This window comes from Scleropages formosus, chromosome 14, assembly GCF_900964775.1.
Source record: "Scleropages formosus chromosome 14, fSclFor1.1, whole genome shotgun sequence".
NCBI classification, from domain to species: domain Eukaryota; kingdom Metazoa; phylum Chordata; class Actinopteri; order Osteoglossiformes; family Osteoglossidae; genus Scleropages; species Scleropages formosus.
This window is the reverse complement of record NC_041819.1, coordinates 864,493-880,191: the sequence shown is the minus strand read 5'-3', so window position 1 is coordinate 880,191 and position 15,699 is coordinate 864,493. Positions and strand designations below refer to the sequence as shown.

The following is a 15,699-nucleotide window of genomic DNA, read 5'->3' as shown; positions in this document are numbered from 1 at the left end:
CCACAGTATGGAGTCATTAGCAAAATGAGCGTCATGGTACGACAGGCACAGTTAACACAGAGTATTGCGGGAATGAAGAGCTTTGTCTTTAAGTAAAGCAGGCCATGCGCTGACTGCTAATGAGATGGGGAGGTGGGGGTCATAAGGCCAAAGAACAACATTGTTAATGCTACTTACCATGTTATTGGAACAGTAACTTAAATTCCTCCCTGAAGGGTTCTACAGTTGCTCCCAATCTGAGACTCGAACCAACAATCTGTTCTTAAGCACTGCGGTACCTACTGTGCAGCTAGAGAGGACACAAATCGAAAGAACAACTCTTATTCCCCAAAGGCAATCATGTTATAGGTGAAGAGGAATAGTTCTGAACACTTTCCAGCGAAAACATCTTTCAGAGGATTATCTTCTTCTGCTTCATTGTTAAAACTACCAGTGAACAATCTTGTGCCAAAACCACAGGGAATCACCTTGTAAGAGCTACAGCCACCAAAAGTAGCATCTACAGTGAGGATCAAGGTCTGGATATGATGGACAGCATCAGGACATCCTCAGCAAGCAAAGACAGCACAGCAGCATGAATAGGTCAGGAGAACAGAAATGTGTGTTTTAAGAAGCAGCAATGAAGATTCAGACCAGTTTGGTTTATAAATCATTTCATATTTTTATTGATGGGGATGTTTAATGTACAGGATCATGCTGGTTTGCCATCCATGTGATTGTCTCCTATGACCCCACATGATGGAAAAAGCATATGGTAAATAAACAAAGCAACTGAAAAACACTGCACTCTAACCACCTGTGAATTATGACTAAAACACAAACCACTGCATCTTACCAGGAACTTTTTAAACTTCCAAGTAGAGTCTATTTTTTGGGGTTTCAGCTGTTCTGTTAATTTATGAATTTGCATTTTAAAACTACATAATTGATAACACCCCTCTTGGAAGCACAGCAATGCATGAAACAATCTAAGAGACTGAGTGTGCAATGTGGACTCTGCTTCCCCTTGAGAAGACAAACAATCAAACAAGTACATAAACACGTGCACACAGAGTGGCAGGGACGAGAAGCACATCGCAGAGCGCTGACTTCCTGCACCGTCTGTCCTTTTCTTATTCAACTAATACACACTGCCCTCCACAAACAGTAGCATAATCAGTACTCAATAAGGTCACACTAATTCAGTAATTCATAATAACTCAGCATTTACCTCTCCAGAATATATGTGTTGATGGTTGTTTTGAATACTGATGTATTGCTATTAAGTGTCCTTTGGAAAAATTAAAGTGCTTCAAGGAGAGAGTGAGCACACAAGAATAAACTGTTTCACAAACTAAACGTAGGACTCAAATACCCTCCCACACACACACACACACACACACACACACACACACACACACACACACACACACACACACTCTGTATCCATAACACAAACACCCGAGGCTGGTTGCAAGACAGCATAAGTAGAGAAAAAGTTTTGGGTTGAGAGGAGAGAATGTCTCTGTGGCCTTTGTCATCACAGTTCCGAAAGCCTTCTCTTCTCTCCAGAGCCTTCCAGATTACAGGCACGCAGAAGAGAGGATGAATGTCCAAGACCCGGAGGGGGAAACCTGGGACATGGTGTCAAGGATTGGACCATTAAAGCCCCAGGGACTTGCGGACAATTTGCTGTGCGAGAACATAAAACTGAGCCCTGTCTTCACGCCACATCTTGGAAGCATCCACATTGGCTCCGCTCTCATCGTTGGGCTCTGGAGGAAAGAGAAGAGCAACACTCATTATGTCGGACAAGATACCATGCCCACGTGCACCACAACTACACTCTGGCTACAGACGTAAACCCGATCCTCAGTGGCCGCAGAAACCTGTGTCAACTCGCGGGACGAGGCTGACCTCTGGGACAGATTCCCAGGTGGATCAGGACCCAACACTCACCAGCCAGCATGCTGACGACAGACAGCAGGATCTTCTCCACACTCTGCACAGGGCTCCATCGCTCAGCACTGCTCTCATAGCCCATGGGGTCGTCACCGGGGGCATGCAGGATGGAGATGCAAACACGGCCATCTGGGTAGACTGGGTGGGAAGAGGGGAAAACCAGGGACAGACAGGGCTATAAGAACCACAAAAAAAAAAAAAAAAAAAAAAGATTTCTACCAAAGCTGATGCTTTATATAAAGATCACAGCTGGGCACTTGTGAGCTTACCAGTGGCATCCAGTTTAAAAATGGAGGGGCTATTTTTGAAATTGTAGCCCATCACATAACCACCAACATCAGCTGCTGGGAGAAGAGACCACAGGAGGTGATCCCCCTAAAGAAGGCAGGTTTCAGGGGGTTGTAGCAGGACTTATACATCTCTGTCCAACTCCAACAACAGACCAAAACCCAACAATAATCCCAACAAGAGTCCGGTCAACACAGAATCAAAGCACAACCTCTGGCCTTATCTTACCCCACTGTGGACAGCACCTCTCGCTAGCGCTTGGCCGCTTGTTGGAGTCTGGAACAGGGATCTTGCCATACCCAAATGCTCAGCTGAACAGATAAGTGCAGCACCTCATGTCCTTGTTGCTATATGCGGGGCGATAAGGAGTTTCCTGAGCCACACTTTATCTCCGGGACCACTTCCTTCAGCACGGTTGGACCAAGAGGGCACAGCAAACAGCCACCACCCCGAGACACAGGGGCCTCAAACGCACAGCAACATGCTGAACAGGCTGCTTTGTTCTATATGTCAAAACTGGGGCGATGGGGGCATCTGCTCCACCTGACCAACACAAACGCGCTCATAATCCCTCGTCAAGTCCACCCCAGTTGAACATAACAACCAGGGCAGTAAATCAGGGCAGGGGAAACCAGGACAGCGGAAGCACACTGATGCAGTGGCCAGAGTTCAGACAACGAACAGCAGGGGATAGTGGAGTCACATGTGGCTGAACAGCCATGTCCCCCACAGCCAGACCCCATGGTACTGTTCAACATGACTCCCACACAGGAGGGGCTGCCAATGACAGGAAGCCACACAGGACTTCTCTACCCCCAGACACCACAAAAACAACTGTTCATGTCCAACTGCCTTGCTGTGCTTCACTGCAGCCTTTATAAATAACAAACAAGGAGTTTCTGAATAAAAACACCACCAGAAACCTTAAAAGTAATCAAAGAAGAACCACTGCTGACACTGGCTTCTGAGTCAAGGAGGGTTCTGTGATGAGCATGGCAAGCCAAGGGAGTGTTTCATCTCCGATCTGGAGGAGGCTACGCCTTGACTGCTCACGGCTAACAGGATGGAAATTTGATTAACGCAGAGTGACAGGTCAGACTTCCACACCAAGTGTCAAGGGGAGGTAACACAAAAGAGAAACAGACAAAAGGTATGGAACACAACAGTAGCTACCAGCACCCAAACAGCACCTTTACTCTCTGTCCGTTTGCTAAAAGGCTTTGATGTGTGGCTCCTGCAGGCTCTCCTGCCTCCTGCTGCTTCCTAGCTGCTGAGCTCGGAAACAGGAGCATCTAAAGGAGGCGTGTGAGGGGTACTGGGGCTGGGAGTGTGTCGAGATGGAGGGGGACAAAGTCGTACTCACTGTTGGGGTGGAACATTTCGCAGGTGAACCTCATCTTCGGGGGGCTCAGCGGGTAGTCTGAGGGGAAGCTGAGGATGGCAGGAAACACACCTCCCTCGAAGCATGTGTCTTCAGGGCCCCTGGGGGTGAGGGGATTATGATGTGCTTTACTATCACAGATCAATACAGCTGATACATTCACATATAGCCTGCATTTTAAAATAAGTATTAGTATAGATCATCTCCTTGTACAGCTTTGCATTAGAGAAAACAAAATTATTGCCTATATTTCTATGTGTATTGTTATTATGAGGGCAGCTGGTACCGTGGTATATCAGAACTGCTTGCGACCCCTCACAGGGTTGAATTCCACCTCTAGCTATAGTACCTCTGAACAAGGTACTTACTCTAAATTGCGCCAGTAAAATTACCTGGCTGTATAAACGGACATTGTAAGCCGCTGGAGAAAAGTGTCAGATAAAGTCAATATAATTAAAGAATAGTACTTGAATGCAGTTCAAGAGCATGCAAGTTATGAAATTCAAAATTCTTTCATCTATGTGTTGGAAAAACACATTTACATTTATTTAGCAGATGCTTTCCTCCAAAGCGACTTCCAACAAACTCTATGTAGTGGTATCAGGCCACACACCTTATTCACCAAGGTGACTTACACTGCCAGATACACTACTTACAATGGGTCACTCATCCATACATCAGTGGAACACACACACTCTCTCAGTCACTCACACACTAAGGGAGAACCTGAACAACATGTCTTTGGACTGTTGGAAGAAACCAGAGCACTCGGAGGAAACCCACATAGATACGGGGAGAACATGCAAACTTCACACAGACTAAGCGGGGATTGAACCCATGTCCTGTCGCACCACCATCTAGGTGCTGAGAGAGCAGCGTTACTCGCTGTGCCACTGTGCTACCTATTTTGAGAAGTCAGCAGAAAGAACTGAGGGAAACCCTTCAGAGCCCGAGTTTGAAGCTAGATTCCTCGGTGTCAAAAAAGACAAAAGTGTTCACAAAGACAGAGGACAGGGCTCAGTGTGGACTCTCCATTCTGTCATTTACCATAAGTGGGGGGAGGCAAAACACCGAGTCCTTTTTCTGCTCCTTCCTGAGGTTACTTTCCACATGTGTAGGGGCTGGTTCAAAGGTAACACACCCACCTCTAATGGGGATTACGAGACGCTCTGTCCTCAATGCAGGCAGGCTGCACGCAAGCCACACACTAGGACACGTAGTGCTGAACACACTCGGGCTGACCGCAGTTTTTGACCCAGAAAGAAACACACAGCTCACTGTGTGTGTGTGTGTGTTTTTTTTTTTTTCAGGGTTCTGCTCTCTTCCCAATCAGAGGGCCACACAGATGCCAAAGGACAGACAGGGTGGTTCTGGGTTAACGGAGACTTGCTCCAAACCAGGGGGTAGGGAGGTACCACAGGTGCACACTCTGTTGTTACTCTTCTGAAGCCCCACCCACCGAGGGACTGTTTTAAAAAATAACCAAATAATAGAATCTTTAGAATCTCTTTAAGCCTCAGTAAAAGTTACTTAATGTGGGTTTTTCTGTTGTCGATCAGCCAGTCTTTGAACAAAGTGCTTCTGACAGCACGGCTTGCCGCCTCACAGCTCACAAACCACGAATGTTGCTGGGAAAGAAGCCAAAGTGTGGGTCAGGTGCCACATGAAAGTCCTCAGTCCGCATTTAAAAGGCAAATATAAGAGAGTGTTTGCTTGATATGAGCCAATCAATCAGTTTTATCAGCATAATGGTCATCAACACAGGGCCAAATCACTTCAGCCATCTCATTTCCCTTCAGCCCTGACCACAACATGACAGGAAGCCAACTCTCAACTTCCTTGTTTTGACTGCCTGTGATCAGCACTCAAACAAACCCCTATCTCTTGGATTGATCGATTGATCAGCCAGAAAGATGGCGACAATGAGGATTTCCGCTACTGCCGTCTGTTACATGCAAGGGTCTGAACCTCCTGCTTGTTTCATTACATCACTCTGGATCATACAGCAATTTCCACTCTGAACTTGTTCATTCTTCTGCTGAAACACGCAGTCTGGTTCAGAACACATGATCCATAAACATTATTTACACACCAACTTGTTCTGAGAAGGTTCTCTTAGTCCTTCATGTAGCACAAAGTCTTTGTGCCTTTGATGCAGTGGGGATTAGAGCACAGGAATGGAGTTAACGGATCCCTACCTGCTGCCCAAGCAACCCCATTTCAGCATTTCCAAGGCAACATCCCAAGACAAACAGAAGCACAGCAACAGTACAAAGTGTCTGGTGGGAGCAGAAAACCAATTACAGATCACCACCCCGGGTCACAAATTACACATTACACTGAAAGGCAGTTTAAGTCAAAGACATGTGTGTCTGCATTGTGTCTCATGGATAATGATGCTGCTCCAAGACACTTCACACTTCCCAGAACATGTTTAGAAAACAAAACACCAGCGAGCAAAACTTACATGACAAAAAAGATACAGTACAATGGCATCCCCAGCTACAAAAGGACACCAACTGTACTGTGTGGACTCTGGAGCCAAAGGAGAATATGCTGCCCAAAATTTTAACTGGTAAAAACCTGCCTGGAAAATCACTCCACAAAAGACAATGAACATCAGCTAAAAAGATTAAATTATAGGTCTATGGCAGAGTCCACACTGCCAACCAAGCCAGTGATACTGTACAGCAAATCAGCACATTTGGCTTACATTTGTATTCCTTTTATGTGTTATTACTACAGATGCACCACCATGCAGAATTTAAGAATTAAACATGGAGCCAGTAATATTTAAATCATTAACAGCCATGCCAAGGATACACGCTGGATGGATGCTTGATGTAACACACTCAAAGAGGTGTAAGGAACATGTGTGGCGCCGCCTTGTGCTCACTGTGCCTCACAACATCCAAATGCGCACACAGTTTTTAGAGTTACAAACACATGTGTGAGAGCCCAGACTGTCAGCTAACACTGTTTGCACTTTATTTATTTGTATTACACTCGACTAGTTGTGATACACAGAGCACAAAGGGACAGTTTTAATTCAACATGACAACATCCTGAGCTGGAACAGCATCATCTCCCCCTGCAATATTTGGGGTTGAATTTTTTACATTTACTCAACAAACTCAGTGGTTTGTAATCCTGCATATGACAAAATCCCTCAGGGGCTTGGGACACACACACTGCGTATGTACCACCCAACCCACATCTACCAGAAAGACTAATAACTTCATTCACTAAAGAAACTACTGCAACATCAACAACAGAAGCATCTGTCACTGCTAGCAACAGCAGAGGCTGCTGAATAGTCTCAAGGAGTACTATACCCTCACATCAGTAAATATCGTCCCAGGCATCCTCAGTCATGGTCAAACAACAGCACAGTTCAGATGCAAAACGCAGTCTGAGAAATGGCGGTCCTGGAAAAGAGCCCATTTTTCTGGTTGAGCAAGCAGAAAGACGCTTACAGCTTCCATAACCAGACCGATGCCCATTGGACTGGACAGGGGCACTCAGGGTCATTGGAGCATTAGTGTGACAGAAACTGTGCATGTCAGCATGGGCAGCGGAGCGCCACGTGACTGAGCCTCTTGTTTTGGGCCAGAGCCACGCGACTGCTACAGGCGACAGAGCGTGGAAACTGTAAAATTATACTTGTAAAAATAAAGAAAACAATTGTTTCTGATGTTTTGAAACGTTACAAACAGACAGCATTGTTTCAAAGAGTGTTACCTAAGGTCATTCCTGCCAACAGCCATTAGGCTCTATAATGACATCTTGCTCTCAGGGTGGTACTGAACTATCAGCACTTTTTACTTGCATGTGTTACACATCTCAATGTGACATTTATTTATTCCACTCTATTTTATCGTGACTTTTTTGTATGTATGGTGCTGGATCATGATTCAGTTTCTTTCCAGATGAATAAAATTCTTTATCACCTTTGTTGAAGTACAACAAAAAAGCTACAGGGTTTAGACCTGTGTTCGGTCTGGAAAACCAGCTTGGCGGCTGTAATACAAACACTCACATGATCAAAGCCTCCCATTCAAAGAAGTTCTCCTCATTAATGGGACCTGTGAAATAGAGAAACAACATCACATGGTGCAACCAAACTGACAGTGTTGCAAGCAGAACATAGAGGGGGGGCACAGTGGCACAGTAGGTTGGACCGGGTCCTGCCCTCCGGTGGGTCTGGGGTTCGAGTCCCGCTTGGGGTGCCTTGCGACAGACTGGCGTCCTGTCCTGGGTGCGACCCCGTATGGGACAAGCGGTTTCAGATGATGTGTGTGCATATGGGCGTGTATGTGTGCAAGTGGAACATATCATTCAACATCCAATGTATTTCAATAAGGTATACATCCCATCAAGGTTATGGATTTGTGAATAATAGATCATATGGCATACTGCCAGGTTGCCCTGATCCTTAGGTTGACTAAATGTTTATTCGGTGTTGCAAAATCTTTATTGTGGTCACATTCCATAATAGAGTATATGGTAGTAGTCCAGTGCCATGAAAATGAGAGAAGTTCATTAACCATCAATCACAGTCTTTCACACAAAACAGCAAATCTAAATTTAACAGGGAGGGGGTAAGAAAAAAAGAAAAAAAAAAAAAAACATATAAACACTGAATGATATTAGCTGTTATCACAAAGCTTACCTGCCACTATGCCCTCAGGGGGGTTGAGAGTCAGCTCTGTGTGAGGAAGAAAAGTCATTAGAAAGGGACTTGCAAAATGCCTCTCTCTCGACCCAAAGATTGCAGGTTTGATTCCCACTGCCAGCTGTTTTACCCTTGAGCAAGGTAATTACTGTAAAAATGCTCCAGTATAATTACCCAGCTTTATAAGTGGGTAAACAATTGCAATTACCTTAATTTCGCTTTAGGGAAAAGCGTCGGCTAAATGAATAAGTGTAACTGACACCTTTGACCAAGGTGATTTGCAGACCCAGGGAAAAGTTTGAGCACCCCGGTACTACATTTGGATGGGATGAACTGGACAGAAAAGCATTCTTAGTGCATTTCCACTGCACCAGTTCTGGGATTTGGACCAAGAACCATCAGACTTTAAGGAGACAGCTCTAATTACTACACTGTCTACAGTACCAGCTGAACATGTAAATTATACTGCTGTGTGGTGAGATGCAGCAATGACCATGATTGTTTTCCCATTTCCAGAACACAACACGGGCGGTCTCTTCTCATGATTCCATGCAGGATGGATCCTGCACCATATAAAGGGATCAGTTCATTGTTTCATCTTAATCCTATAACACACAGGGCACCTACTGGCATAAATGACATGTAGGCAGACTTCTCATCACCACAAACATAGCATCAAGGCTCCTCGGTTCAGAGAGGCAGCACGTGTTTCCATGACAACCTGGACCACAGCATCTGACAACTCACAACAACTGCAGCTTAAGTAAAGCTGGACGAGCCAACTGCGATGAAATGCAACACTGTTCATGGAAGAAAAGAAAGTCAGCCTGCTGTGTGATATACTGAGAAACGCTGCTGCTTCTAATGCAAGGCGATGGATGGAGGCGCACGTCAATCAGCAGGTCACCTCGAAGTTTGCCTCGCGCCGGTTTCGAATCGGAAATCAAGACAAAAAAAACTTAATCATTAACTAATGGGTTTTCCTCACGAAATATATATAACCTCAAATCTCCGCATGATTCAAATCGACCAGCAGCTGCTCCAGTCAGACAGAACATTTCATATTTGAATGGAAAAAAATGTTCTAAACGCAGGCGCCGCACAACTTCACAAGAGTTAACCGTTTAACGATAACGGGGAAACAAAAAAAACACACACTGCCAGACTGTTCCAAAGCTCGGAGTTAACAGTACATTCATTGCTAACACACAGTGCCAATACTCACGCTTGTACTCAGCCATGAGCCTCTTTAACGCCGTACCCGCCATCGCTGACTAAAGTTATCGAAAATTAAAGAAAAGCAACAGGAAATTCCACCGCCGACGAGGCGTCTATTATAGTTCAGCACCAGAACGGAAATACAGGTTGCCTTAATAACACGAATACAGGTCCACAGCGCGGGGACACGATTCCACTTCCGGTTTCGTAATTCGTTTGCGCAAATAGACATAGTTCCCTAAATGCGCTGCGGCCCGAGGAAGCACAGCATCACCTAGCGACACTCCGCCCACATTGCACCATGTTTGACGCCACCGAAATTGCGCGTCCCCGCTGAGGATGTGACAGCGCAATAAAAACACTTAGGAACTGGACGAAGATGTTGGCGTTTCTTTAGTAATCAAGTAATGTGCAAAATACTTTAAGGACCAGAATACCTTTGCACTGTACACGGGAGGGCAGCCAAAAGAAGGCAACCTGTAGTGTGAAATACTGCCTCAACTCTTTTGGAACAGAGTGACTTCTTAAAAACATCTGGATTGAACCCCTATTTAAAATGCATCAACTGTGTTTGAACAACAAAGACAACATAGTGGTTGTAGCTCTCCTTTTATTTTGTTTTGATAAAAGCAAAAACTTTAAGAATTTCAAAAGCTTTGATTTGGGAGTGAATGATAATAGAAATAAAGCAGTTTGTCATGCATGAGCCAACCAACAGACACACATTGCTCTCATAACACCCACTTTAATCAACAGTTGCTAGGTCTGTTGTATATTACATAAACATCTCAGCAACCAGTCTGTCCAGGTATAGTCCTTAATCCTAAAAAAGCAAATTCAGACTGAGACATGATCAAGAAAGCAAGCTGAGGAAAGAAACATGCGTACCAAACTATATTTATTGTATGCAGCAGTAAAGGAAAACGAATAAATGTACAAATCAGTACAGAAACATAAGACTCTTGACAAATTTTCACACCCGCTCCTCTCCCCTTCCCCTCCACACACCACACTGAAAAGCAAGGAGCTGAAGTGGAGACACGCAAAGGATGCAGATCGATAATACAGTTCCTCTGATTTCAGATTAAAAGAAGAAAAAAAAATGCTAACAATATTTGAGGTCAGGGAACATTCCCTTCTCTTTTCCAGGTTTTCAGAGTGTGGAAAACTGATCCAGCAACATAACCGGATTTGCTTTTTAAATGTTCATAACACCCCTCATCTTTATTGAGGGGGCAATATCAAAAAGACGTTAAAAACAAAACTCAGGCTCTTAGAATAATCAATATTGAGAACACTATCCACTTTATACTTGGTCCTGAAACCAGGCTGTTCCTCCAAACAACACACAAATATACATACATACATACATATATATATATGTATGTATGTAAAAATATATATATATAAAATTAAACAGACCACTCCTGCTTGGCACACCAGGCTCTTGAACATATTAAAAAAAGAGAAAAAACCCACAAACAGAACTATATCTTATTCTGCCAGTGCACATAAAAATTGTGAGAATTAAAAATATACAGCATGTTATACTAAATATGTTCAAGAGCTCCACAAACATCCAAACAGCCCTTTCTCCAAATCTCTTGACTCCCTACTACCCAGCAAAACATCAGCAGGTTGATCTACCTCAAACTACCCCCATTGGTGCAATATTCTTGGTAGTGGGAGCCTAACTATCAACAGTCTGAGCTGGTTCTGTACCATGTAAATCCTCATCCTTTCTTGCATACAAACTGCAGTGTGTGCTGGCCGGAACCAGTGCGCGTGTAGGGGTAGAGTTGTCAAAAAGAGATAAATAAATAATATTGATGTAGTATCTGGAGGAAAGAAAAGAAAAAAAAAAAAAAAAAAAAGATTTGATGCTCTCAGGGTCCACAGCCTTCTGCCTCCTACAAAGTGTTTGTCTTCAGCAGAAGCCTCCAGTCTGTTGTTGAAATACATCAATAGTGTCTTCATCTTCCATCTCAAGCTGCAAAAAGGTAAACTTGGGTCACATTTCAACCAAGACAAATCCAGCCAAAAACACAGACAGTAAGGGCCACTCATGAGATTTGGTAATCATTCATCTGTGCCACTAAAAGAAAAGGGGTGAAGCGGAGGGTGTATCTGGTGCTACACAGTGCCTAGGCATTGGGTTTGGACACTGGTTCAAACCCAGCTCAGTATATGGAGTCTACATGTTCTGTATTTGCAAGGGTTTCCTCCCACAGTGCAAAGACAAATGTTTCAGATAAATCTGAAAGTCTAAACAGCCTGTTGTCAGTGTACATGAGTTAGAGTGTGTGTGTGAGAGTGAGAGAGAGAGAGAGAGACTGTCCTCTCTCTGGTGGGTTAGCATCACATTTGGCCTTGCCTCGCCTCACATCTTATGCTTCAGGGACAGACAGTGGACTATCATGACCCTGCCCTGAACAAGTGGCTATTAATAATGGATGGATTGGTTTATACAAGAATATAGTTAACAAGTAAAAACTCTGACTGTGAATCTTATTTTTCTTGGTGGTTCCCATACTTGCAGGCTTTTGCTCCAATCCCCAGTGAAGGAGTGTCAGATAAATGAACAACAACAAAACCATTTAAAATTGTATCTTAATAGCATCTTCAAACTCTTCAACACAGAGCTATTAGATACTGCTGAAGGAAACTACAAAACAGCAGGTGCTTTTTAACGTATACTGACCTGTGCAGGAGTGTCCGTCTCGTTGATTGGCTGCCCATCAAACCTAAATCGAATCTGTCTAATTGACAAACCCTATAAAACAAAAAAGAAACAATCACACTTTGTATTTTACCACATCATTAAGGACATTTCCAAAAATGAAAGTGGACACCAAAGCCAAATCAATCTTGAGTAATTCACACACCACACCTGATCCCTACATATGAACAATTTAATAGCATAAGCAGTACGCTAATCATCACCCAAACAGACTTATTATTAACTTAAATATGTGGTTTTTTTTTTGCCTTAAATGTGGGAAAAAAAAAAAAACAGGTGGGAGTGAAAATTTGTCACACTACCTTAGGTTTCTGAAATCACTTACAATGGGGGTGTGTGTGTGTGTGTGTGTGTGTGTGTGTGTGCGCGCGCGCGCTTAAAGCACATTCAAAAGATCATGCTCTCTCCAATTCCACAGTCTTAAACTTCTGCAGAAAACAAATCGCGGTCCTCACTCTGGCGTTGAAGACCATCTTTATGTGATGGCCTCTCAAAAATGAAAAATAAAATATTTGTAATAGATTGTTTTCTGAGAAAGTCAAAAAAATGAGTGCAGATTTGCACTGTAATACAAAAGTAACATTCATCTTACTAGAAATTTTTATTCTGTGTAGGTCACAGTGTTGAGTTCAGCACAATGCATACTTTGGCAGAGGCTATTTAAGGGGCTGTATTGCTAATACATTAATACAGTACAAAAACAACAGGGTGGTAATTGGTCAACACTGTGCACAAACAATACCATGCACTACAGCACAGTAAAAAAACATAACACACACTGTCACTGCATGGTATCAACGGTACTGTATAGATAGCCAAACAAGCTGTCTAATAGATATGTTACTGAACCTGGTCTCAGAAATAACTCATCATGGAATAAGACCACCTGGTAGGTATGACACAGGTACGCAACCTCCTGATAGACGCACATTCGCAGATGGCACAGGGACAAGCACAAAAACAACTCACCTGTCTTTCACAGTAAGCTTTCATTAGTTTGCTGAGGGGGGTGTGCCTTTTAATCTTAAACTGGACAACGGAGCCGTCTTGGCCGGCCACTTTTAGATTGATGTGGTCGTTCTCCGTCTTCACACCTTCCTGACAAACAAAAGGAGGGGAATGCATGTTAAAACTGGGGTGGCAAGGGAGGTGTAGCACTTATGGCTATTTGTTCCTGGTTCATATCTACTCCATTTGCTCTCTTACTCTTGGATCAAGTAAGGTACTTCCCATGAGTTAATACAGAAAGAAAACTGAACAAATTTATGTCATTATTTACTGTAGGACATCTGAAAACAAGAGTAATTATACACTAATAACCTGTGTTGCATGCAGATCCTGTAGAAAGGAGACCTTCTTAAAGATTAAAACGCTTCAACGTCTCTTTCATATGGAAAGCCAGGGGAAGAGAAAACCAAACTGCAGCCAAACACGTTCATTCTGAATTGCACCGATCACGTGACACGTTAGCGACTCCCGGGTGGACAGCCGCTCAAAGATTAAAAAATAATCAGGCATATCATTATCATCAAATTAATTTCAGCGAACAAACTCAGCGCCCCAAAACGAGTAACACTTGTTGTAGAGAAACAATTGTACACTAGTTAGTTTTGTATCTACATTGCATATCTTTTCCACGGAATGCGCAGCTAGTTACGTAAATAGCGTATGAGAGCCACGAGCCACGGCGTTTTCCACCGGAAACTACGTAAGACGCCTCTGAATCCCACAGCGCAAAAAAACAAGCGCCACATAGAAACACGCAAACCCCGGCGCACTTTCAGCACAGCTACACAGTGAACCGGAGACGGGCCTTAGAACATGGGTTTTAATGCAAAAAAGTAAACTCGCGGATGGCGCACAGCACGTTAACCTTCGTTTTCTCCCCCGCTGAGAAATGAGGGCGCTGCGCACCGCCGGCTCGTTACCGTTTGCAGTTGAACTATATTATATCTACAGAGCTTCGTCTCTTACCTTCGGCTTCTCTTCGGACATGTCTGTCAAATTTGACTCGGAGGTACCAAAACACAGCAAATTTATGAAGATAAACACCTTTCCGCAGCTCTTCGTGTCCTTCGTTGCTGTCGGGAGCGCGCGCAGTTCCTACAAACCGATTGGCCGTCATCGCGTCACGTGTTATTTTCTCGGGAGCGTGGAAACGTGAGCGCGCATGGGAAAAAATAAAGGTCGCGCGCACCTGGAATCCAGACATTTTAGAAAATGGATAACGAACGGCACTAGTATCAGAAGTGTGCCAGAATTCAGTTATTTAATGCAGCTCTTCAGCGAAAATCTGGAAATCAGGTTTAGACAATTATTAAAGTTAAATCGACGTTCTTTAGATTTCCATTTGATTTATAACGTCGTTACTTTGAGCGATGGAAACCCTCTTCACATCATCATGTGGCATCAGTTTTTAAAAGAGTGGAGTTAAGTGGACATACAGTGAGGTCATAACATGTCCTAGATGCTTTTCTCCAAAGTACAATGATTAAAAGCACCGCTTGTTGTCTGACGCCACCCTTTTGGCCGGTCAGTGGTGACAGACGAATCCGTGCTGACAGGGTGATGTCCACCATGACAATCGAGATGTTCCATGACGAGCTGGGGATCCAAGATGCCATTTTACCAACCATATCATTACTTGTTACACTGGCTTACAATTGTTACTTTCTAGAATGCCCAGGAGGGGTGGGCAACCACTGGCCCGTGGACCCCCCCACTCAGAGGTTTTTTCCTCACTCAACTTTCAGTTGGGAGTTTTTGTTCCTTTCCCCAGTGGCCAGTAGGCATAATTATAGCTCTATAAAAGTACTTTATGGTAGCCATTAGTCGACTGTCTTCTTTGTTTGTATCTGTTTTTCTTGCCTTATGCCTGTGTTAAAGCGCTCTGTGTTACTGCATGAGAAGAGTGCTCTATAAAAATTAATTGAATTTTGCTGGCACATTATTTCAGTAGGTCCCTGTAGAAGTGGAATTCAAATAGCAAATAACAGTGACAATTAGAGCAAAGTCTTGCACTAACTTCTGTAGATGTTAGGAGATCAGGAGAGAAATGGGTCAGTAAGAGAGGAGTTTAACAATCCTTCTTAAACACTTGAAGGGATTAAGCAGTTGTGAGGGGACAGAAGCTCATTCCATCACCTCAGGACCAAAGCTGAGAAGCTGTTGTGGCACAAATGAAGGTACCAGTGGGAAGATACAACAGGACGGTGCACTCTCAATCCATTTGGGAATATGGTATCACTTGTATAAATAGCCGTTTGTATACATTTCTAGAAAACCTTTAACTTTTATTAATAAAGACTGTCTGAACAGTAAGTATAAACAAGGTGACAAATATTTAGAAATCTAAAAAGTTTGGTGTAAAAATATATTTTAAATAAGTACATAAAAATAATGAATAAATGCCAGAAAACAAGTGTAAGATCAAGTATATAAAGATAAAAAGTTTAG

At 43.5% G+C, this 15,699-nt stretch overlaps 2 protein-coding genes across 2 annotated transcripts; both read right to left on the bottom strand.

Moving 5' to 3' along the window:
- Window positions 1–673: 673 nt before the first annotated feature.
- ube2g2 (ubiquitin-conjugating enzyme E2G 2 (UBC7 homolog, yeast)) lies at window positions 674–9,705 on the bottom strand. The gene is made up of 6 exons (XM_018765258.2): window positions 9,511–9,705; window positions 8,283–8,318; window positions 7,650–7,695; window positions 3,593–3,711; window positions 1,939–2,079; window positions 674–1,754 (listed from the first exon to the last, which is right to left on the bottom strand). Exons 1-6 carry the CDS (start codon window positions 9,551–9,553, stop codon window positions 1,642–1,644), a joined length of 498 nt encoding a protein of 165 aa, XP_018620774.1. The 5' UTR covers window positions 9,554–9,705; the 3' UTR covers window positions 674–1,641.
- Window positions 9,706–10,103: 398 nt separating this feature from the next.
- LOC108942489 (small ubiquitin-related modifier 3-like) lies at window positions 10,104–14,362 on the bottom strand. The gene is made up of 4 exons (XM_018765890.2): window positions 14,218–14,362; window positions 13,213–13,341; window positions 12,205–12,276; window positions 10,104–11,493 (listed from the first exon to the last, which is right to left on the bottom strand). The coding sequence occupies exons 1-4, from the start codon at window positions 14,236–14,238 to the stop codon at window positions 11,431–11,433; spliced, it is 285 nt and encodes a 94-aa protein (XP_018621406.1). The 5' UTR covers window positions 14,239–14,362; the 3' UTR covers window positions 10,104–11,430.
- Window positions 14,363–15,699: the final 1,337 nt, after the last annotated feature.

What these genes read in the sequence shown, in the direction of transcription:
- ube2g2 (XM_018765258.2), bottom strand. Translation starts at nt 9,553, where the DNA reads ATGGCGGGTACGGCGTTAAAGAGGCTCATGGCTGAGTACAAGC. An exon ending in CGAAATGTTCCACCCCAACA is followed by an intron (nt 2,080 to 3,592) that starts GTGAGTACGACT and finishes CTTCCCACCCAG; the next exon opens with TCTACCCAGATGGCCGTGTT. An exon ending in TGTCGTCAGCATGCTGGCTG is followed by an intron (nt 1,755 to 1,938) that starts GTGAGTGTTGGG and finishes TCTTTCCTCCAG; the next exon opens with AGCCCAACGATGAGAGCGGA.
- LOC108942489 (XM_018765890.2), bottom strand. Translation starts at nt 14,238, where the DNA reads ATGTCCGAAGAGAAGCCGAAG. An exon ending in TGTCCGAAGAGAAGCCGAAG is followed by an intron (nt 13,342 to 14,217) that starts GTAAGAGACGAA and finishes TTTGTTTGTCAG; the next exon opens with GAAGGTGTGAAGACGGAGAA. An exon ending in AGACGGACACTCCTGCACAG is followed by an intron (nt 11,494 to 12,204) that starts GTCAGTATACGT and finishes ACCTTTTTGCAG; the next exon opens with CTTGAGATGGAAGATGAAGA.